This window comes from Dendrobates tinctorius, unplaced genomic scaffold (assembly GCF_039654945.1).
Source record: "Dendrobates tinctorius isolate UK_male_01 unplaced genomic scaffold, ASM3965494v1 ptg000264l, whole genome shotgun sequence".
Classification (NCBI taxonomy): domain Eukaryota; kingdom Metazoa; phylum Chordata; class Amphibia; order Anura; family Dendrobatidae; genus Dendrobates; species Dendrobates tinctorius.
In genome coordinates this window covers 370,783-397,709 of record NW_027361931.1, presented here as the reverse complement: position 1 = coordinate 397,709, position 26,927 = coordinate 370,783, and the positions used below count along the sequence as shown (strand labels likewise).

Here is a 26,927-nt window from a genome sequence, read left to right as displayed (position 1 = left end):
GCAGCTCTCTGGCACCCCCTGAACCTCAGGTCAGTCCGGGAACTGCACCTAGGATAAGAAGTCAACAGAAAGGCTGCCTTGTCGCATGTTGGCTATTGGGCACTCTGCGGTGAGGGCGGTATGTATATCACCAGTCCCAGGCTGGGAATACACACAGAAATCTCTGATCCGTCACTGCCAGGGGTTACCAATACCACCAGGAACGCTATGCTGCCACCAGTTCTTCGTTTGATACTAACGCTAATATTGGGTCAGGAACCAACCCACAGGTAGCGTGATTTGGCGCAGAGTACGTGTCGGTTCGATTATAGAGCAAGGAAAACAAAACTAGTAAATTTATAGGTTTACTCCAGAAAATATAGGTAGTGTTTACAAAAGTATAAAAGATGTTACAAAAGGAGAGAAAATACAGTATATACAGCCAGCTATAAAAGGCATTAAAATATGAAACTTACTACATCTCATTCACAGGTATGACGTGTTGATGAGGGGAGAGGAGTTCCCAAAGAAAACATTCAGTCCACAGCATGGATGTTAGCTGTCTTCCCCAGGTCTGAACACCCTACAAAATGGCAGTTCCGGTTTTATAGTTTGCCAATAAACTTAGGGACTTCTCCCTTGCTGACCTTTTGAAAAGTTATTAAAAACTTCTACTTGCCATATCTCTGGCTGGGGGGCTCACAGAGTGATGACAGGGGCATTATATTTTCTCTTATGAAATTATCTTTCTTTTGAGACCAAATATGTCATGTCTGCTAGCTACTGGGGCACAGAAACTATTTCTCCGGTTTCTGAAGACCCTGGAAGCTGCAAAACGCTGCCATGCGTAGCTTTAATTATACAGATCCTTTAAATATTATTTTCCTGTCTGTCAGAAGAAGAAAGAATCAGTGAATTCCACAACACGTAGGATTTGCCATTGCTTTCTGGCCCCATCAGCGCCCCATAGGGCTTTCTTGCCTGTCACGTGATCTATCACGTGACTGTGACGTCACGCAAGGTCCTTCAGCTTTTTTGGACCTTGCAGGCCTGCTTTTGCAAGCGGCGGCTGGTACTCTTACAGCCTGCCGATATACACCTCCAGCTGCGCGCCAGTCACCGGCCGGGACGGCGGCATGCTAGGAGGTAGCACCCTTTAGCTCCAGTAAGTTTTTATATACCTGTGTCGGGGAGTATTATTGGGAAAGGACCTGGAAATCCACCCTGCATTCTGAAGACCTTTTTCCCTGCGTCGCCAGTTTTTAGCTTCAGTAAAGGTAATAGATTTCTTCAGAAGATATCTTTATTTAACCAAGACACATTTAATTAGCGCAAGTTTCTATCAGGTTTATTTATTATTATTATTTTATGGAGACAACTTGAGTGGTGTGTTGTCTTATTACTTGCTGCTTTGTGTTCTGTGGGTGTACGCTTGAGCGCCATTGGTATACACATATATTTATTGTTATTAAATTCGACCTGGGATAGACAAAGGGAATCTTGCTTCAGAAAGACCGGACTTAACTGGCTAGATGCAGTAATAGTGACCATGTTCTGAGGGAGGGGGGAGAGGACAGAATTTCACAGAAGCAGAGAGAGGGGGGGCTGCTGCTCTGAAGGGTTAAAACTAAAATCAGAGCTGAAGTTTCATTTTCTCCATTCTCTGAAGGTTTCGTTTCTCTATTTTTGTTGCTGTAAGATACATTTTTGTAATTGGGATGAAAAAGTTCAGGCTGTCATGAAACCAGACTGTTCCCATCAGGTGTAAGATAAGGGAGGCGGGGGAATAGAACTCTGAAGGATATGCCATTATACTACTTTCTATGCTATTTGAATACGGACATATATGCAGTTTCCGGTTTTCTTGCAATATTATTGGCTTATAAAGTGAAATGATGCTATTGGTAGTTGAGAACTTTGCATAATTAAGCAAAATATTATAAAAGAAGTGACTAAAATAAAGGGGGCTAGTGATCTGTCTCGATCCTCACGTACAGAAACCCCCGTCTCTGTGTGGTCATTCCAAGTTGCTAGTAACGCCCTGTGGATTAATTTTGAAATCACTGGATCAACCGTGAAGGGTTAATTTAGCCCTCCCTAAATAGCTACCTTGACAGCTGGCTGCCCAACGTGGGGCCCCCGAATAGGGACGCCTCTGCCCCCTGAGGACAACAAGACAAAGGACCCTTGGAGCGGACACAGGTGCTGGAAAATTGGGACTGATCATCCCCCCACAACAACCACGGTAAGTTGGCAGTTATACTGTTCAGACTGATCGTTGGTGTGGTTTTCCTGTGCTTGTTGCTGCAAAGAGGATCTGAGGTTTGTCCCCGTGGTGGGGTGATTCTTGGGTGGAATCATATAGAGGTGCAGTCCCGTTGGGGGCCCAGTGCTCGAACCGTACCTCATAAGGGACAGTCACCCCGTATTGACCAGTGATTGTGGCTCTCTTTATAGTCAAAATATCCTGAAATCCTGATCACTGTTAGAGTCAGGCGTGGTGATGTGATCGAAGACTGGGTAGGATACGTAACTCAGGTATATATAGATAGATATATATATAACCAGAGGTGTCCGGAGGGATAGTCTGAGACGCCCTCCTCCTTTCACTGAGTACCACATTGAATTTTGGGTATCCCAGAGGGGGATTATTGACCCTATGGAACAGACTGATACGGCCGCTCCAGATCTGTGCACAACTGAAGTAAGGATATTTAGCTCTAAATGAGAGAATCTGTGGAAGGAAAAGAAGAATTTTGTGGCTTGGCACATGAATTGTGTGACGAAGGTGTTAGGAAGAACAGAGGAAGTGAATTCTCATTGTTTCTGTTACAGCTATGTTGAAGAAGGACAAATTGTCTATTATTATGGCAAGGACTGGTTGTATTGTGGTTCAAGAAAGTGACTGTGGTGTGAGAATTGAGGAAGTGATTAAAGAAGAAACTGATATCGAGACTGATGTGTCAGGCAGACAAATAGTTAAGAATGATTTGAAAGAAGAGGTCTCCCTGCTAGATGATAATTGTACCAGGCGACCGGGAGACGCTGACGGTACCTATTATCATCCGCCGCCAGCCTCAGTCCCCGCTATGTCTAATATTGCTAGTGGTTATGAGTATACTCCCTTCACCCCATCCCAAATAGACACCCTTTGCAATCAATTACCCAATACAGAGACTTCCCCCATGGCTTTCTACAGGCAAATGGCAGCAAATCGAGAGATTTATTCCACTCCCCAAAGAGATCTATTACATATACTTCGAGTAAAAGTTGGGGAGGGGTATTTTCCAATTATTGAGAGTGGCATAATGTATAATATGAATCTGGATGGGGAAACCTATGAGAGTGGTGTTGATTTCTGCAATGCTTTAAAGGTTTGGGCACAAGACAGATTAGCGGACCAAGCTATCTCTCTCACAGATGTCACACAGAACAAGAGGGAGACTGCCGAGAAGTTCTATGGGCGTCTTATGGTAGTATTTAGAGATCTGGGATTCTCACTGTATAATGAAGCCCATACACATCTTTTTGTGGCAGCTTTGATGTCCGGCCTTAAACCCGAATTGCAAGAGGTGATAATGTCTGTTAGACCTGACGTTGAGAATCCCACTCTGGATTATGTATTGAAAGTAATAAAAAGTTTTCAGAAGAATTTAACCCAGCAGCAAGGAAACAGAAAAATAAATCAACAGCGGCAGCTGTGACAGCCCCTGCTCTAACAGCAGCAGCCCCCACAATCACGCCCAGCACGTCTGCGAGCACACAGCAAACTCTGGCCCCCCCTCAGACTTCAGCTCCTAATCCTATGACTGGGAACCCTGTTCCTCAGCACCTCCCTGCTAATTCTTGTCTGCAATGCTGGCGCTGTGCCCGACTCAGACACTTTCAGAGATTGTAATACAGGCCGCTGTTTTAATCAGAGTAGATGGTAGACCTAATAAATATATTTTTACAAATTTATCCCTGTGGGACCTTTCCCCGAGGTTACTGCTCAGTTTGTAATCTCTCCCACATGTCCAGTAAATTTACTAGGGGCAAATTTATTATCACAGTTCCGCTCCAGAATACAATTCCAAGATGATGGTCAGATGGCTTTTACGTTATATAATCCCTATGTAGATGAAGACAGTGAGGAAATCTGCATTTTACATGCCTTTCCCACAGATGCCACAAGGGGCCCAAAACAGTCCCAACCAGTTTGCAAAAAAAAAAAAAATATGAGCAGATGTCTTTTGCCATTGCTGCCACTGTTAGCCTCCTCAAGTATCTGGCAGAACTGAACTGTCGGGTTTCGGCCTCGAGACTTCAGTTCTGCCTTGGTCAAGCGATATTCTTGGGTCACAGCCTCCTTCAGGGTGTAGACACCTCGCAGAAGAAAGAATAATAGCTGTCAGCTCCCTTCCTTTCCCAAATTCTTTGTTATTATTATCATCTTCATTTAATTTGTCTTAAATGAAAAAACACAAAAAGAATTGTCCTAAAGCCAAATTGGATATAACTCCACACCAAACATAAAAAAGAGGGTGGACAAAAGTATTGGCACTGTTGGAAACATCCTGTGATGCTTCTCTAATTTGTGTAATTAACAGCACCTGTAACTTACCTGTGGCACCTAACAGGTGTTGGCAATAACTAAATCACACTTGCAGCCAGTTGACATGGATTAAAGTTGGCTCAACCTCTGTCCTGTGTCCTTGTGTGTACCACATTGAGCATGGAGAAAAGAAAGAAGACCAAAGAACTGTCTGAGGACTTGAGAAACTAAATTGTGAGGAAGCATGAGCAATCTCAAGGCTACAAGTCCATCTCCAAAGACCTGAATGTTCCTGTGTCTATCGTGCGCAGAGTCATCAAGAAGTGTAAAGCCCATGGCACTGTGGCTAACCTCCCTAGATGTGGACGGAAAAGAAAAATTGACAAGAGATTTCAACGCAAGATTGTGCGGATGTTGGATAAAGAACCTCCACTAACATCCAAACAAGTTCAAGCTGCCCTGCAGTCCGAGGGTACAACAGTGTCAACCCGTACTATCCGTCGGCGTCTGAATGAAAAGGGACTGTATGGCAGGAGACCCAGGAAGACCCGACTTCTTACCCCGAGACATAAAAAAGCCAGGCTGGAGTTTGCCAAAACTTACCTGAAAATGCCTAAAACGTTTTGGAAGAATGTTCTCTGGTCAGATGAGACAAAAGTAGAGCTTTTTGGGCAAAGGCATCAACATAGAGTTTACAGGAGAAAAAAAGAGGCATTCAAAGAAAAAAACACGGTCCCTACAGTCAAACATGGCGGAGGTTCCCTGATGTTTTGGGGTTGCTTTGCTGCCTCTGGCACTGGACTGCTTGACCGTGTGCATGGCTTTATGAAGTCTGAAGACTACCAACAAATTTTGCAGCATAAAGGCCCTTTTACATTTAGCGATGCACCAGCGATCCAACCAGCGATCCGACCCGGTCAGGATCGCTGGTGCATCGCTAAATGATCGCTAGTGAGCTTTCATACAGAAAGATCTCACAGCGATGCAGCAGCGACGCAGCGCAAGATACTTACCATTCACACACAGCGATCGTGCGTCCTCCCGCCCGCCTCCACGCGTCGCTGGACGTCACAGCAGGAAGTCTCAGCAGGAAGCGCCCGACGAGAAATGGAGCCGGACATTCTCGCGCGATCAGCGATGAGCAGCGGGGGAGCCGGTCGCTGGTAAGTATCACACACAAAACCAGTGACGTTTTAGCGATATTGCTTAGTGTAAAACCCCCTTAATGTAGGGCCCAGTGTGAGAAAGCTGGGTCTCCCTCAGAGGTCATGGGTCTTCCAGCAGGACAATGACCCAAAACACACTTCAAAAAGCACTAGAAAATGGTTTGAGAGAAAGCACTGGAGACTTCTAAGGTGGCCAGCAATGAGTCCAGACCTGAATCCCATAGAACACCTGTGGAGAGATCTAAAAATGGCAGTTTGGAGAAGGCACCCTTCTAATATCGGGGACCTGGAGCAGTTTGCCAAAGAAGAATGGTCTAAAATTCCAGCAGAGCATTGTAAGAAACTCATTGATGGTTACCGGAAGCGGTTGGTCGCAGTTATTTTGGCTAAAGGTTGTGCAACCAAGTATAGGCTGAGGGTGCCAATACTTTTGTCTGGCCCATTTTGGGAGTTTTGTGTGAAATGATCAATGTTTTGCTTTTTGCTTCATTCTCCTTTGTGTTTTTTCATTTAAGACAAATTAAATGAAGATAATACCAAAGAATTTGTGTTTGCAATCATTTTCAGGAAGAAACTGAGAATTATCTGACAGAATTGCAGGGGTGTCAATACTTTTGGCCACAACTGTATGTCTATGTAGGAATAATGCAATGTCTTGCTGTGGACTCTCACCTGCCACGCTCTCCTCATCAGACGACAGGTGCAGCCCTTCCAGGAGAAGCGGAGTGTCCATGACCTGGAGGTCAGCCTTTCCATCCTCTGCAGGAGTCTGGGAGCCAGCTGGGAATGACGGGCTGCTCCTCACTTCCATGACACCAGGATGGGCTCCGGCTCTGCCACATTTTGGAGATGCTGCAGTTGTACAGAATCGGGTGTAGAGGTGCGAGTTCTGCAGGTCGCTGAGGAGCCAGCTGGGACTGTAATCACACAGGAGCCTGACTATCTCCCGCACTGTACCTGTAGTCACGGTCATCTGAAGGAGAGCGAGAAGATCCTGCAGCAGAAGGAGAAGCATGGGGTCATGACAGGAGGTGGAGGGGGCTCTGCTAATCCAACCCAGGCTGTCTAAATGCTGTCGGTGCTTTTATTCCTTCTTATACAGCTCTAGCAAAAATGAAGAGACCGCGGCACAATGTTCAGTTTCTCTGATTTTTCTCTGTATATTTTTGGGTAAAATGTAAATTGTTCTTTTATTCTATAAACTTCTGACATGTCTCCGAATTTCCAAGCAGTAAATTTTTTTTTTTTTCTGAAAAGGAGAAATGGTTGAAATAAAGAAAAAAAAAACAAAAAAACACAGTGCTTTCAGACCTCAAATAATGCTAAGAAAACAAGGTCATAATCATTTAGAAACCACAATACTAATGTTTTACCTCAGGAAGAGTTCAGAGATCAGTATTTTGTGGGATCCCCATGATTGTTAATCACAGCTTTCCTGCGTCTTGGCTGCTTCCCACGTCTCTCACACGGCTTTTGGGTGACCTTATGCCGCTCCTGGTACACATGTCAGCAGTTCTTCTTTGTCTGATGGCTTGTGACTCTCCATCTTCCTCCTGATGACATTCCAGAGGTTTTCAGTGGGGTTCAGGTCTGGAGATTGGGCGGCCATGGCAGGGAATTGATGTGAAGGTCTCTTAATTTTTGCCAGAGCTGTATTTTAGTAATTAATTCATTGATCCACAAAAAGACTAATAGCTAAAATGTATAGAAATAATTAGTGCCTACATAATGTGCACAGTGTCAGAGTAGTTCTCTAGTAAATGAATCATAGAATCGTAGAGTTGGAAGGGACCTCCTGGGCCATCTGGTCCAACCCCCTGCTCAAAGCAGGATTCGCTAAATCATCCCAGTCAGATGTCTGTCCGGCCTCTGAAGACTTCCATTGAAGGAGAACTCACCACTTCTCGTGGCAGCCTGTTCCACTCATTGATCACTCTAACTGTCAAAAAGTTTTTTCTAATATCTAATCTGTGTCTCCTCCCAAATGCTGCATTAATGTCCTGATGATTAGTATCCTGGGTAAAAACAGAGCCGACCTTCATTTATCCGGTTGCTGACGGAATCACTGATGTGCTGATATAGAAGCCTCAGGAGCCCGATCACACATATGCAGCCACTGAGCCAAAGTGTCATGCTGTGACTGTCTTCAGAAAGAAAGAAGGGCCTCAAGCTGTCCTTATCTCCCCTAACTATCCCTGTCCCAGGGGTACTCTTGAAGGTAGAGAGGCCCGAGTCTCCAACCTTACTCTGCTCCTGTAAAACCCTGATCTGTCCCCTCCCCCAACCCCATGAGGCCTAGGACAGAAATGTAAGGTACACAAGACGCAAAGACAAAACAGGGATAACAGAAAACCTCTATCATACAAAAGCACCAATCAACAATAGGGAGGAGGCTAAGGAGTGGACAGGGAAGAACAAATGGGAACAGGGATGTTAGGAACGGCGGAACGCACTAAATAAAATGAAAGTAAAGTGCGTTCGCTGCTCGGGGTCCACCATGCAGTAGGTGGTATAACTGATGCTAAGTGGTGGCAGACGAGCAATATGGCGGTATAATGCACACGGGTTAAACTTCACCCGGAGTGCACAGAGCGGCCTCTGTTCACACACAGAGGAGCCGCAACAAAAAACATACAAAAGACTGAACCTGTTAGTGACACAGGCCTCAGGTAGATGCACACACGGAATCGGGTCACAGGAGCAGGACCCAAGACAGAGGAGCTGCGTCCCTCTAGACCTACCGTGTGTGCGGCGTTGCTCCTGGGGACGCCAAGGAGGGCTGCAACTGCGGCGCAGGACACTGCCGCTCGACGACAAAGCAGAAAGCAAGCACGATGTCAGACGCTAGCGTAGCGGTACGGTGAGCACAGTGGCTTAAGGCTTGCCACTGACTGGCGCTGACTGCTGCACTAATTCCCTATCACCATGCGTAATATCAGAGGGAAGGGGTTTCAAATGAGTCAGTCATCAGAGTCACCATTCACACATAGCAGTATAGTCTATACCAGCGCATGGCGGAACGGCCATGCGTGCTTTTTATAGCCGTGCAGGAACTTCCAGATCTCCGAGATGGACCAATGAGATCTGGAACAGGACCTGAGCATATGGCTCCCGATCTCCAATGGGAGATCACCTCGTGAGCATGCCCAGTAGGAGCACAGAGGGACTTAGTCTCTGGAGCGGTCTGCTGCAAAGCAATCTCCTCTGCAGTAGAAAGACAGCAGGAGACTGCAGAATGTGAGGCTCTGGATTCCTGCAGAGCAGACGCAGAAACCTGACGCCTAACAAGGGACCAGTAGATAATCACACAAATGCTACAGAAAACCACAGAACACTACTACAACTCTACTCCAACCACTTAGCTTTAGCACACAGCACAGGAAGCTAAATCTTTCACTAGAAGGGACAAGAAGGTCTTAAATAGGAGGAGGTAATGACTGGATCAGAAGCAGCTGAAATGGAGCTGCATGATTCTGGCCAGCATACAACGGGTTGTTAACCTCTTTAGCACCAAAAGAAACTAAATCCATTTAATAAGGGACACAAATAACACCATCTCTAAAGAAGACCTACGATTCATTATCCGACGTGACCGCAAACTCCAGGTCTTCCAGGGGGACCTGACACCCTCGCGACCGTACTTCCCCCTTCTACGAGGGGGCCACTGTACCCTCAGGGCCGTATTTATCTGAATGGGCCGCAAGAAACAACCAAATTAGTTTACTGGCATAACCTTAGATGCCGGTACCCACATCCTCAGGACCATACCCCTTCCAGTGCACCAAGTATTATAATAAAGAACGGCGAACCATATGAGAATCCACAATTCTTTCCACCTGAAACTCCAAATTACCATCAACAATAATCAATGGCGGCGGCGATAAGGGGGATGGCTCCACAGGCGCTGCATATTTTTTGAGTAATGACCTGTGGAAAATCTTGTGGATTTTAAGTGGTGGAGGAAGCCCAAGACAATATTATATATAGTGTATGTATTATATATGGTATCTGGTGAATAATATTATAGCTGGTGTATTATATTATATACAGTATCTGGTGTATAATATATATGGTGTATTGTATTATATACGGTATCTGGTGTATAATATTATATATGGTGTATTGTATTATATACGGTATCTGGTGTACAATATTATATATGGTGTATTGTATTATATACAGTATCTGCTGTATAATATATATGGTGTATTGTATTATATACGGTATCTGGTGAATAATATTATAGCTGGTGTATTATATTATATACAGTATCTGCTGTATAATATATATGGTGTATTGTATTATATACGGTATCTGGTGTACAATATTATATATGGTGTATTGTATTATATACAGTATCTGCTGTATAATATATATGGTGTAATGTATTATATACGGTATCTGGTGTATAATATTATATATGGTGTATTGTATTATATACAGTATCTGCTGTATAATATATATGGTGTATTGTATTATATACGGTATCTGGTGAATATTATAGCTGGTGTATTATATTATATACAGTATCTGCTGTATAATATATATGGTGTATTGTATTATATACGGTATCTGGTGTACAATATTATATATGGTGTATTGTATTATATACGGTATCTGGTGAATAATATTATAGCTGGTGTATTATATTATATACAGTATCTGCTGTATAATATATATGGTGTATTGTATTATATACGGTATCTGGTGTATAATATATATGGTGTAATGTATTATATACGGTATCTGGTGTATAATATTATATATGGTGTATTGTATTATATACGGTATCTGGTGTATAATATTATATATGGTGTATTGTATTATATACTGTATCTGGTGTATAATATTATATATGGTGTATTGTATTATATACAGTATCTGGTGTATAATATTATATATGGTGTATTGTATTATATACTGTATCTGGTGTATAATATTATATATGGTGTATTATATTATATACAGTATCTGGTGTATAATATATATGGTGTAATGTATTATATACGGTATCTGGTGTATAATATATATGGTGTATTGTATTATATACGGTATCTGGTGTATAATATTATATATGGTGTATTGTATTATATACAGTATCTGGTGTATAATATATATGGTGTATTGTATTATATACGGTATCTGGTGTATAATATATATGGTGTATTGTATTATATACGGTATCTGGTGTATAATATTATATATGGTGCAATGTATTATATACGGTATCTGGTGTACAATGTTATATATGGTGTATTGTATTATATACAGTATCTGGTGTATAATATATATGGTGTATTGTATTATATATGGTATCTGGCGTATAATATTATATATGGTGTATTGTATTATATACAGTATCTGGTGTATAATATATATGGTGTATTGTATTATATACGGTATCTGGTGTATAATATATATGGTGTATTGTATTATATACGGTATCTGGCGTATAATATTATATATGGTGTATTGTATTATATACGGTATCTGGCGTATAATATTATATATGGTGCAATGTATTATATACGGTATCTGGCGTAAAATATTATACATGGTGTATTGTATTATATACGGTATCTGGTGTATAATATATATGGTGTATTGTATTATATACAGTATCTGGTGTACAATATTATATATGGTGTATTGTATTATATACAGTATCTGGTGTATAATATATATGGTGTATTGTATTATATACAGTATCTGGTGTATAATATATATGGTGTATTGTATTATATACGGTATCTGGTGTATAATATATATGGTGTATTGTATTATATACGGTATCTGGTGTACAATATTATATATGGTGTATTGTATTATATACAGTATCTGGTGTATAATATATATGGTGCAATGTAATATACGGTATCTGGCGTATAATATTATATATGGTGTATTGTATTATATACGGTATCTGGTGTATAATATTATATATGGTGTATTGTATTATATACAGTATCTGGTGTATAATATTATATATGGTGTATTGTATTATATACAGTATCTGGTGTATAATATATATGGTGTATTGTATTATATACGGTATCTGGTGTATAATATTATATATGGTGTATTGCATTATATACAGTATCTGGTGTATAATATATATGGTGTAATGTATTATATACGGTATCTGGTGTATATTATATATGGTGTATTGTATTATATACAGTATCTGGTGTATAATATATATGGTGTAATGTATTATATACGGTATCTGGTGTATAATATTATATATGGTGTATTGTATTATATTCGGTATCTGGTGTATAATATTATATATGGTGTATTGTATTATATACAGTATCTGGTGTACAATATTATATATGGTGTATTGTATTATATATGGTATCTGGTGTATAATATTATATATGGTGCAATGTATTATATACGGTATCTGGTGTACAATGTTATATATGGTGTATTATATACGGTATCTGGTGTACAATGTTATATATGGTGTATTGTATTATATACGGTATCTGGTGTATAATATATATGGTGTATTGTATTATATATGGTATCTGGCGTATAATATTATATATGGTGCAATGTATTATATACGGTATCTGGCGTATAATATTATATATGGTGTATTGTATTATATACGGTATCTGGCGTATAATATTATATAAGGTGGAATGTATTATATACGGTATCTGGTGTATATTATATATGGTGTATTGTATTATATACGGTATCTGGTGTATAATATATATGGTGTATTGTATTATATACGGTATCTGGTGTACAATATTATATATGGTGTATTGTATTATATACAGTATCTGGCGTATAATATTATATATGGTGTATTGTATTATATACGGTATCTGGTGTATATCATATATGGTGTATTGTATTATATACGGTATCTGGCGTATAATATTATATATGGTGTATTGTATTATATACGGTATCTGGCATATAATATTATATATAGTGTATTGTATTATATACGGTATCTGGCGTATAATATTATATATGGTGTATTGTATTATATACGGTATCTGGTGTATATCATATATGGTGTATTGTATTATATACGGTATCTGGCGTATAATATTATATATGGTGTATTGTATTATATACGGTATCTGGCATATAATATTATATATGGTGTATTGTATTATATACGGTATCTGGCGTATAATATTATATATGGTGCAATGTATTATATACGGTATCTGGCGTATAATATTATATATGGTGTAATGTATTATATACAGTACCTTGGGTATAATATTATATAAGGTGTATTTTATTATATACGGTATCTGGTGTATAATATTATATATGGTGTATTGTATTATATACGGTATCTGGCGAATATTATATATGGTGTATTGTATTATATACTGTATCTGGTGTATAATATATATGGTGTATTGTATTATATACGGTATCTGGAGAATAATATCATATATGGTGTATTGTATTATATACGGTATCTGGTGTATAATATTATATATGGTGTATTGTATTATATACGGTATTTGGACTTTATTATATATGGTGTATTATATTATATACGGTATCTGGTGTATAATATATATGGTTTAGTGTATTATATACGGTATCTGGCGAATATTATATATGGTGTATTGTATTATATACTGTATCTGGTGTATAATATATATGGTGTATTGTATTATATACGGTATCTGGTGTATAATATTATATATGGTGTATTGTATTATATACGGTATCTGGTATATAATATTATATATGGTGTATTGTATTATATACGGTATTTGGACTATATTATATATGGTGTATTGTATTATATACGGTATCTGGTGTATAATATTATATATGGTGTAATGTATTATATACAGTATCTGGTGTATAATATATATGGTGTATTGTATTATATACGGTATCTGGTGTATAATATTATATATGGTGTATTGTATTATATACGGTATCTGGTGTATAATATATATGGTGTAATGTATTATATACAGTACCTGGGGTATATTATATATGGTGTATTGTATTATATACGGTATCTGGTGTATAATATTATATATGGTGTATTGTATTATATATGGTATCTGTTGTATAATATCATATATGGTGCATTGTATTATATACGGTACCTGGTTTATAATATTATATATGGTGTAGTATATTATATACGGTATCTGGTGTATATCATATATGGTGTATTGTATTATAAACGGTATCTGGCGTATAATATTATACATGGTGTATTGTATTATATACGGTATCTGGTGTATAATAATGTATTATATACGGTATCTGGTGTATAATATTAAATATGATGTAATGTATTATATACAGTATCTGGTGTATAATATTAAATATGATGTAATGTATTATATACAGTATCTGGTGTATAATATTATATATGGTGTAATGTATTATATACGGTATGTGGTGAATAATATTATATATGGTGTATTGTATTATGTACGGTATGTGGTGTATAATATTATATGTGGTGTATTGTATTATCTACGGTATCTGGTGTATAATATTATATATGGTGTATTGTATTATGTACGGTATGTGGTGTATAATATTATATGTGGTGTATTTTACTATATACGGTATCTGGTGTATATTATATATGGTGTAGTGTATTATATACGGTATCTGGCGTATACCATTATATATGGTGTATTATATACGGTATGTGGTGAATAATATTATATATGGTGTATTGTATTATATACGGTATCTGGTGTATAATATTATATATGGTGTATTTTATTATATACGGTATCTGGCGTATAATATTATATATGGTGTATTGTATTATATACGGTATCTGGTGTATAATCTTATATATGGTGTATTGTATTATATACGGTATCTGGCGTATAATATTATATATGGTGTATTTTATTATATACGGTATCTGGCGTATAATATTATATATGGTGTATTGTATTATATACGGTATCTGGTGTATAATATTATATATGGTGTATTGTATTATGTACAGTATGTGGTGTATAATATTATATATGGTGTATTGTATTATATACTGTATCTGGTGTATAATATTATATATGGTGTATTGTATTATGTACGGTATCTGGTGTATATCATATATGGTGTAGTCTGGTGTATAATATTATATATGGTGTATTGTATTATGTACAGTATCTGGTGTATAATCTTATATATGGTGTAATGTATTATATACGGTATCTGGCGTATACTATTATACATGGTGTATTGTATTATATTCGGTATGTGGTGAATATTATATATGGTGTATTATATTATATACGGTATCTGGTGTATATTATATATGGTGTAGTGTATTATATACGGTATCTGGTGTATAATATTATATATGATGTATTGTATTATATACGGTATCTGGTGTATATTATATATGGTGTATTATATACGGTATCTGGTGTATAATATTATATATGGTGTATTGTATTATATACAGTATCTGGTGTATAATATTATATATGGTGTATTGTATTATATACGGTATCTGGTGTATAATATTATATATGGTGTATTGTATTATATACGGTATCTGGTGTACAATGTTATATATGGTGTATTGTATTATATACGGTATCTGGTGTACAATATTATATATGGTGTATTGTATTATACACGGTATCTGGTGTATATTATATATGGTGTATTGTATTATATACGGTATCTGGTGAATATTATAGCTGGTGTATTATATTATATACGGTATCTGGTGTATAATATTATATATGGTGTATTGTATTATATACGGTATTTGGACTATATTATATATGGTGTATTGTATTATATACGGTATCTGGTGTATAATATTATATATGGTGTAATGTATTATATACAGTATCTGGTGTATAATATATATGGTGTATTGTATTATATACGGTATCTGGTGTATAATATTATATATGGTGTATTGTATTATATACGGTATCTGGTGTATAATATATATGGTGTAATGTATTATATACAGTACCTGGGGTATATTATATATGGTGTATTGTATTATATACGGTATCTGGTGTATAATATTATATATGGTGTATTGTATTATATATGGTATCTGTTGTATAATATCATATATGGTGCATTGTATTATATACGGTACCTGGTTTATAATATTATATATGGTGTAGTATATTATATACGGTATCTGGTGTATATCATATATGGTGTATTGTATTATAAACGGTATCTGGCGTATAATATTATACATGGTGTATTGTATTATATACGGTATCTGGTGTATAATAATGTATTATATACGGTATCTGGTGTATAATATTAAATATGATGTAATGTATTATATACAGTATCTGGTGTATAATATTAAATATGATGTAATGTATTATATACAGTATCTGGTGTATAATATTATATATGGTGTAATGTATTATATACGGTATGTGGTGAATAATATTATATATGGTGTATTGTATTATGTACGGTATGTGGTGTATAATACTATATGTGGTGTATTGTATTATCTACGGTATCTGGTGTATAATATTATATATGGTGTATTGTATTATGTACGGTATGTGGTGTATAATATTATATGTGGTGTATTTTACTATATACGGTATCTGGTGTATATTATATATGGTGTAGTGTATTATATACGGTATCTGGCGTATAATATTATATATGGTGTATTATATACGTTATGTGGTGAATAATATTATATATGGTGTATTGTATTATATACGGTATCTGGTGTATAATATTATATATGGTGTATTGTATTATGTACGGTATGTGGTGTATAATATTATATGTGGTGTATTTTATTATATACGGTATCTGGTGTATATTATATATGGTGTAGTGTATTATATACGGTATCTGGCATATACCATTATATATGGTGTATTATATACGGTATGTGGTGAATAATATTATATATGGTGTATTGTATTATATACGGTATCTGGTGTATAATATTATATATGGTGTATTTTATTATATACGGTATCTGGCGTATAATATTATATATGGTGTATTGTATTATATACGGTATCTGGTGTATAATATTATATATGGTGTATTGTATTATGTACAGTATGTGGTGTATAATATTATATATGGTGTATTGTATTATATACTGTATCTGGTGTATAATATTATATATGGTGTATTGTATTATGTACGGTATCTGGTGTATATCATATATGGTGTAGTCTGGTGTATAATATTATATATGGTGTATTGTATTATGTACAGTATCTGGTGTATAATCTTATATATGGTGTAATGTATTATATACGGTATCTGGCGTATACTATTATACATGGTGTATTGTATTATATACGGTATGTGGTGAATATTATATATGGTGTATTATATTATATACGGTATCTGGTGTATATTATATATGGTGTAGTGTATTATATACGGTATCTGGTGTATAATATTATATATGATGTATTGTATTATATACGGTATCTGGTGTATATTATATATGGTGTATTATATACGGTATCTGGTGTATAATATTATATATGGTGTATTGTATTATATACAGTATCTGGTGTATAATATTATATATGGTGTATTGTATTATATACGGTATCTGGTGTATAATATTATATATGGTGTATTGTATTATATACGGTATCTGGTGTACAATGTTATATATGGTGTATTGTATTATATACGGTATCTGGTGTACAATATTATATATGGTGTATTGTATTATACACGGTATCTGGTGTATATTATATATGGTGTATTGTATTATATACGGTATCTGGTGAATATTATAGCTGGTGTATTATATTATATACGGTATCTGGTGTATAATATTATATATGGTGTATTGTATTATATACGGTATCTGGTGTATAATATTATATATGGTGTATTGTATTATATACGGTATCTGGTGTATAATATTATATATGGTGTATTGTATTATATACGGTATCTGGTGTACAATATTATATATGGTGTATTGTATTATACACGGTATCTGGTGTATAATATTATATATGGTGTATTGTATTATATACGGTATCTGGTGAATATTATAGCTGGTGTATTATATTATATACGGTATCTGGTGTATAATATTATATATGGTGTAATGTATTATATATGGTATCTGGTGTATAACATCATATATGGTGTATTGTATTATATACGGTATCTTGTGCATAATATCATACATGGTGTAATGTATTATATACGGTATCTGGCGTATAATATTATATATGGTGTATTATAGACGGTATCTGGTGTATAATATTATACATGGTGTATTGTATTATACACGGTATCTGGCGTATAATATATATGGTGTATTGTATTATATACGGTATCTGATGTATAATATCATATATGGTGTATTGTATTATATACGGTATCTGGTTTATAATATATATGGTGTAATGTATTATATACGGTATCTGGTGTATAATCTTATATATGGTGTATTGTATTATATACAGTATCTGGTGTATAATATATATGGTGTAATGTATTATATACGGTAACTGGTGTATATTATATATGGTATAATGTATTATATACAGTATCTGGTGTATAATATTATATATGATGTATTGTATTATATACAGTATCTGGTGTATAATATTATATATGGTATATTATATACGGCATCTGGTGTAAAATATTATATATGGTTAATGTAATATATACGGTATCTGGCGTATAATATTATATATGGTGTATTGTATTATATACGGTATCTGGTGTATATTATATATGGTATAATGTATTATATACGGTAACTGGTGTATAATATTATATATGGTGTAATGTATTATATACAGTATCTGGTGTATATTATATATGGTGTATTGTATTATATACGGTATCTGGCGTATATTATATATGGTTAATGTATTATATACGGTAACTGGTGTATATTATATATGGTGTAATATATTATATTCGGTATCTGGTGTATAATATTATATATGGTGAATTGTATTATATACGGTATCTGGCGTATAATATTATATATGGTGTATTGTATTATATACGGTATCTGGTTTATAATATTATATATGGTGTATTGTATTATATACGTTATCTGGTGTATAATATATATGGTGTATTGTATTATATACGGTATCTGGCGTATAATATTATATATGGTGTATTGTATTATATACGGTATCTGGCGTATAATATTATATATGGTGTATTGTATTATATACGGTATCTGGTGTACAATGTTATATATGGTGTATTGTATTATATACAGTATCTGGTGTATAATATATATGGTGTATTGTATTATATATGGTATCTGGTTTATAATATTATATGGTGTATTGTATTATATACGGTATCTGGTGTATAATATTTTATATGGTGTATTGTATTATATACGGTATCTGGTGTATAATATATATGGTGTATTGTATTATATATATGGTATCTGGCGTATAATATTATATATGGTGTATTGTATTATATACGGTATCTGGTGTATAATATATATGGTGTATTGTATTATATATGGTATCTGGTGTATAATATCATATATGGTGTATTGTATTATATATGGTATCTGGTTTATAATATTATATATGGTGTAGTGTATTATATACGGTATCTGGTGTATATCATATATGGTGTAGTCTGGTCTATAATATTATATATGGTGTATTGTATTATATACGGTATCTGGCTTATAGTATTGTATATGGTGTATTGTATTACACACGGTATCTGGTGTATAATATTATATATTATATAGTATATTATTTACAGTATGTGGCGTATAATATCATATATGGTGTATTGTATTATATATGTATCTGGTTTATAATATTATATATGGTGTATTGTATTATATACGGTATCTGTCGTATAATATTATATATGGTGTAGTGTATTATATACGGTATCTGGTGTATATCATATATGGTGTAGTCTGGTGTATAATATTATATATGGTGCATTGTATTATATACGGTATCTGGTGTATAATATATATGGTGTAATGTATTATATATGGTATCTGGTGTACAATATATATGGTGTATTGTATTATATACAGTATCTGGTGTATAATATATATGGTGTATTGTATTATATACAGTATCTGGTGTATAATATATATGGTGTATTGTATTATATACGGTATCTGGTGTATAATATATATGGTGTATTATATTATATACGGTATCTGGTGTAAAATATATATGGTGTATTGTATTATATACGGTATCTGGTGTATAATATATATGGTGTATTGTATTATATACTGTATCTGGCGTATATCATATATGGTGTATTGTATTATATACGGTCTCTGGTGTATAATATTATATATGGTGTATTGTATTATATACGGTATCTGGTGTATAATATATATGGTGTATTGTATTATATACTGTATCTGGCGTATATCATATATGGTGTATTGTATTATATACGGTCTCTGGTGTATAATATATATGGTGTAGTGTATTATATATGGTATCTGGTGTATATCATATATGGTGTAGTCTGGTGTATAATATTATATATGGTGTATTGTATTATATACAGTATCTGGTGTATAATATTATATATGGTGTATTGTATTATATACGGTATCTGGTGTATAATATTATATATGGTGTATTGTATTATATACGGTATCTGGTGTATAATATTATATATGGTGTATTGTATTATATACAGTATCTGGTGTATAATATATATGGTGTATTGTATTATATACGGTATCTGGTGTATAATATATATGGTGTATTATATTATATACGGTATCTGGTGTAAAATATATATGGTGTATTGTATTATATACGGTATCTGGTGTATAATATATATGGTGTATTGTATTATATACTGTATCTGGCGTATATCATATATGGTGTATTGTATTATATACGGTCTCTGGTGTATAATATATATGGTGTAGTGTATTATATATGGTATCTGGTGTAAATCATATATGGTGTATTCTGGTGTATAATATTATATATGGTGTATTGTATTATATACGGTATCTGGCGTATATCATATATGGTGTATTGTATTATATACGGTCTCAGGCGTATAATATATATAGTGTATTGTATTATATACGGTCTCTGGTGTATAATATATATGGTTAATGTATTATATACGGTATCTGGTGTATAATATTATATATGGTGTATTGCATTATATACGGTATCTGGTGTATATTATATATGGTGTATTGTATTATATACGGCATCTGGTGTAAAATATTATATATTGTTAATGTATTATATACGGTATCTGGTGTATAATATTATACATTGTGTATTGTATTATATACGGTATGTGGTGTGTAATATTATATATGGTGTATTGTATTATATACGGTATCTGGTGTATAATATCATACATGGTGTAATGTATTATATACGGTATCTGGCGTATAACATTATATATGGTGTAATGTATTATATACAGTACCTGGGGTATAATATTATATATGGTGTAATGTATTATATACGGTATCTGGTGTATAATATCATACATGGTGTAATGTATTATATACGGTATCTGGCGTATAACATTATATATGGTGTAATGTATTATATATAGTACCTGGGGTATAATATTATATATGGTGTATTGTATTATATACGGTATCTGGTGTACAATGTTATATATGGTGTATTGTATTATATACAGTATCTGGTGTATAATATATATGGTGTATTGTATTATATATGGTATCTGGTTTATAATATTATATGGTGTATTGTATTATATACGGTATCTGGTGTATAATATTTTATATGGTGTATTGTATTATATACGGTATCTGGTGTATAATATATATGGTGTATTGTATTATATATATGGTATCTGGCGTATAATATTATATATGGTGTATTGTATTATATACGGTATCTGGTGTATAATATATATGGTGTATTGTATTATATATGGTATCTGGTGTATAATATCATATATGGTGTATTGTATTATATATGGTATCTGGTTTATAATATTATATATGGTGTAGTGTATTATATACGGTATCTGGTGTATATCATATATGGTGTAGTCTGGTCTATAATATTATATATGGTGTATTGTATTATATACGGTATCTGGCTTATAGTATTGTATATGGTGTATTGTATTACACACGGTATCTGGTGTATAATATTATATATTATATAGTATATTATTTCCGGTATGTGGCGTATAATATCATATATGGTGTATTGTATTATATATGTATCTGGTGTATAATATTATACATGGTGTAATGTATTATATACGGTATCTAGTTTATAATATTATATATGGTGTATTGTATTATATACGGTATCTGTCGTATAATATTATATATGGTGTAGTGTATTATATACGGTATCTGGTGTATAATATTATATATGGTGTAGTGTATTATATACGGTATCTGGTGTATATCATATATGGTGTAGTCTGGTGTATAATATTATATATGGTGCATTGTATTATATACGGTATCTGGTGTATAATATATATGGTGTATTGTATTATATACGGTATCTGGTGTATAATATATATGGTGTATTATATTATATACGGTATCTGGTGTAAAATATATATGGTGTATTGTATTATATACGGTATCTGGTGTATAATATATATGGTGTATTGTATTATATACTGTATCTGGCGTATATCATATATGGTGTATTGTATTATATACGGTCTCTGGTGTATAATATTATATATGGTGTATTGTATTATATACGGTATCTGGTGTATAATATATATGGTGTAATGTATTATATACAGTATCTGGTGTATAATCTATATGGTGTATTGTATTATATACGGTATCTGGTGTATAATATATATGGTGTATTGTATTATATACAGTATCTGGTGTATAATCTATATGGTGTATTGTATTATATACGGTATCTGGTGTATAATATATATGGTGTATTGTATTATATACTGTATCTGGCGTATATCATATATGGTGTATTGTATTATATACGGTCTCTGGTGTATAATATATATGGTGTAGTGTATTATATATGGTATCTGGTGTATATCATATATGGTGTAGTCTGGTGTATAATATTATATATGGTGTATTGTATTATATACGGTATCTGGTGTATAATATTATATATGGTGTATTGTATTATATACAGTATCTGGTGTATAATATTATATATGGTGTATTGTATTATATACAGTATCTGGTGTATAATATATATGGTGTATTGTATTATATACGGTATCTGGTGTATAATATATATGGTGTATTATATTATATACGGTATCTGGTGTAAAATATATATGGTGTATTGTATTATATACGGTCTCTGGTGTATAATATATATGGTTAATGTATTATATACGGTATCTGGTGTAAATCATATATGGTGTATTCTGGTGTATATTATATATGGTGTATTGTATTATATACGGTATCTGGCGTATATCATATATGGTGTATTGTATTATATACGGTCTCTGGCGTATAATATATATAGTGTATTGTATTGTATACGGTCTCTGGTGTATAATATATATGGTTAATGTATTATATACGGTATCTGGTGTATAATATTATATATGGTGTATTGCATTATATACGGTATCTGGTGTATATTATATATGGTGTATTGTATTATATACGGCATCTGGTGTAAAATATTATATATTGTTAATGTATTATATACAGTATCTGGTGTATAATATTATACATTGTGTATTGTATTATATACGGTATGTGGTGTGTAATATTATATATGGTGTATTGTATTATATACGGTATCTGGTGTATAATATCATACATGGTGTAATGTATTATATACGGTATCTGGCGTATAACATTATATATGGTGTAATGTATTATATACAGTACCTGGGGTATAAAATTATATATGGTGTAATGTATTATATACGGTATCTGGTGTATAATATCATACATGGTGTAATGTATTATATACGGTATCTGGCGTATAACATTATATATGGTGTAATGTATTATATACAGTACCTGGGGTATAATATTATATATGGTGTAATGTATTATATACGGTATCTGGTGTATAATATCATACATGGTGTAATGTATTATATACGGTATCTGGCGTATAATATTATATATGGTGTAATGTATTATATACGGTATCTGGTGTATAATATTATATATGATTAATGTATTATATACGGTATCTGGCGTATAATATTATGCATGGTGTATTGTATTATATACGGTATCTGGTGTATAATATTATATATGGTGTATTGTATTATATACGGTATCTGGTGTATAATATTATATATGGTGTATTGTATTATATATGGTATCTGGTGTATAATATATATGGTGTATTGTATTATATACGGTATCTGGTGTATAATATTATATATGGTGTATTGTATTATATACGGCATCTGGCGTAAAATATTATATATGGTTAATGTAATATAAACGGTATCTGGTGTATAATATCATATATGGTGTATTGTATTATATACGGTATCTGGCATATAATATTATATATGGTGTATTGTATTATATACGGTATCTGGTGTATAATATTATATATGTGTATTGTATTATATACGGCATCTGGCGTAAAATATTATATATGGTTAATGTAACATATACGGTATCTGGTGTATAATATTATATATGTTGTATTGTATTATACACGGTATCTGGCGTATAATATTATATATGGTTAATGTATTAATTACGGTATCTGGCGTATAACATTATATATGGTGTATTGTATTATATACGGTATCTGGTGTATAATATCATACATGGTGTAATGTATTATATACGGTATCTGGCGTACAATATTATATATGATTAATGTATTATATACGGTATCTGGCGTATAATATTATGCATGGTGTATTGTATTATATACAGTATCTGGTGTATAATATTATATATGGTGTATTGTATTATATATGGTATCTGGTGTATAATATATATGGTGTATTGTATTATTCACGGTATCTGGTGTATAATATTATATATGGTGTAATGTATTATATACGGTATCTGGCGTATAATATTATATATGGTTTATTGTATTATATACGGTATCTGGCGTATAATATTATATATGGTGTATTTTATTATATACGGTATCTGGTGTACAATATTATATATGGTGTATTGTATTATACACGGTTTCTGGTGTATAATATTATATATGGTGTATTATACACGGTATCTGGTGTATAATATTATATATGGTGTAATGTATTATATACGGTATCTGGCGTATAATATATATGGTGTATTGTATTATATACGGTATCTGGTGTATAATATTATATATGGTTTATTGTATTATACACGGTATCTGGTGTATAATATTATATATGGTGTATTATATACGGTATCTGGCGTATAATATTATATATGATGCATTGTATTATATACGGTATCTGGTGTATAATATTATATATGGTGTATTGTATTATATACGGTATCTGGTGTATATTATATATGGTGTATTGTATTATATACGGTATCTGATGTATAATATTATATATGGTGTATTGTATTATATACGGTATCTGGAGCATAATATCATATATGGTTTATTGTATTATATACGGTATCTGGCGTATAATATCATATATGGTGTATTGTATTATATACGGTATCTGGCGTATAATATCATATATGGTGTATTGTATTATATACGGTATCTGGCGTATAATATATATGGTGTATTGTATTATATACGTTATCTGGCGTATAATATCATATATGGTGTATTGTATTATATACGGTATCTGGCGTATAATATCATATATGGTATAATGTATTATATACGGTATCTGGCGTATAATATATATGGTGTATTGTATTATATACAGTATCTGGCGTATAATATTATATATGGTGTATTGTATTATATACGGTATCTGGCGTATAATATATATGGTGTATTGTATTATATACGTTATCTGGCGTATATCATATATGGTATATTGTATTATATACGGTATCTGGCGTATAATATCATATATGGTATAATGTATTATATACGGTATCTGGCGTATAATATATATGGTGTATTGTATTATATACAGTATCTGGCGTATAATATCATATATGGTGTATTGTATTATATACGGTATCTGGCGTATAATAGTATATATGGTTAATGTAACATATACGGTATCTGGTGTATAATATTATATATGTTGTATTGTATTATACACGGTATCTGGCGTATAATATTATATATGGTTAATGTATTAATTACGGTATCTGGCGTATAACATTATATATGGTGTATTGTATTATATACGGTATCTGGTGTATAATATCATACATGGTGTAATGTATTATATACAGTATCTGGTGTATAATATTATATATGATTAATGTATTATATACGGTATCTGGCGTATAATATTATGCATGGTGTATTGTATTATATACAGTATCTGGTGTATAATATTATATATGGTGTATTGTATTATATATGGTATCTGGTGTATAATATATATGGTGTATTGTATTATATACGGTATCTGGTGTATAATATTATATATGGTGTAATGTATTATATACGGTATCTGGCGTATAATATTATATATGGCTTATTGTATTATATACGGTATCTGGCGTATAATATTATATATGGTGTATTTTATTATATACGGTATCTGGTGTACAATATTATATATGGTGTATTGTATTATACACGGTATCTGGTGTATAATATTATATATGGTTTATTGTATTATACACGGTTTCTGGTGTATAATATTATATATGGTGTATTATACACGGTATCTGGTGTATAATATTATATATGGTGTAATGTATTATATACGGTATCTGGCGTATAATATATATGGTGTATTGTATTATATACGGTATCTGGTGTATAATATTATATATGGTGTATTATATACGGTATCTGGCGTATAATATTATATATGATGCATTGTATTATATACGGTATCTGGTGTATAATATTATATATGGTGTATTGTATTATATGCAGTATCTGGTGTATATTATATATGGTGTATTGTATTATATACGGTATCTGGCGTATAATAGTATATATGGTGTATTGTATTATATACGGTATCTGGCGTATAATAGTATATATGGTGTATTGTATTATATACACCATAAGAACTCCCAGTACAGGAGTCAGATTCTTATGCAGATAGTCTGTAACCAGCATAGAGACCCATATCCCTAAGTATTTAAATTGATCTGCCACTTTAAGTGTGCCCCCGCCTACGGCGTCTCTCACCTGGTCCACTACATCATCGACCTT

General features: G+C 33.1%; 1 protein-coding gene across 3 annotated transcripts in view; it reads right to left on the bottom strand.

The window, feature by feature from the left end:
• Positions 1-26,927, bottom strand: part of CUL7 (cullin 7) — a 121,821-nt gene that overhangs the window by 32,371 nt on the left and 62,523 nt on the right. For all 3 annotated transcript variants that reach the window (XM_073558974.1, XM_073558973.1, XM_073558975.1), the window contains one exon: positions 6,352-6,673. In XM_073558974.1, the coding sequence (XP_073415075.1) occupies positions 6,352-6,673 (322 nt within the window). The remainder of the gene's footprint in view (positions 1-6,351; positions 6,674-26,927) is intronic.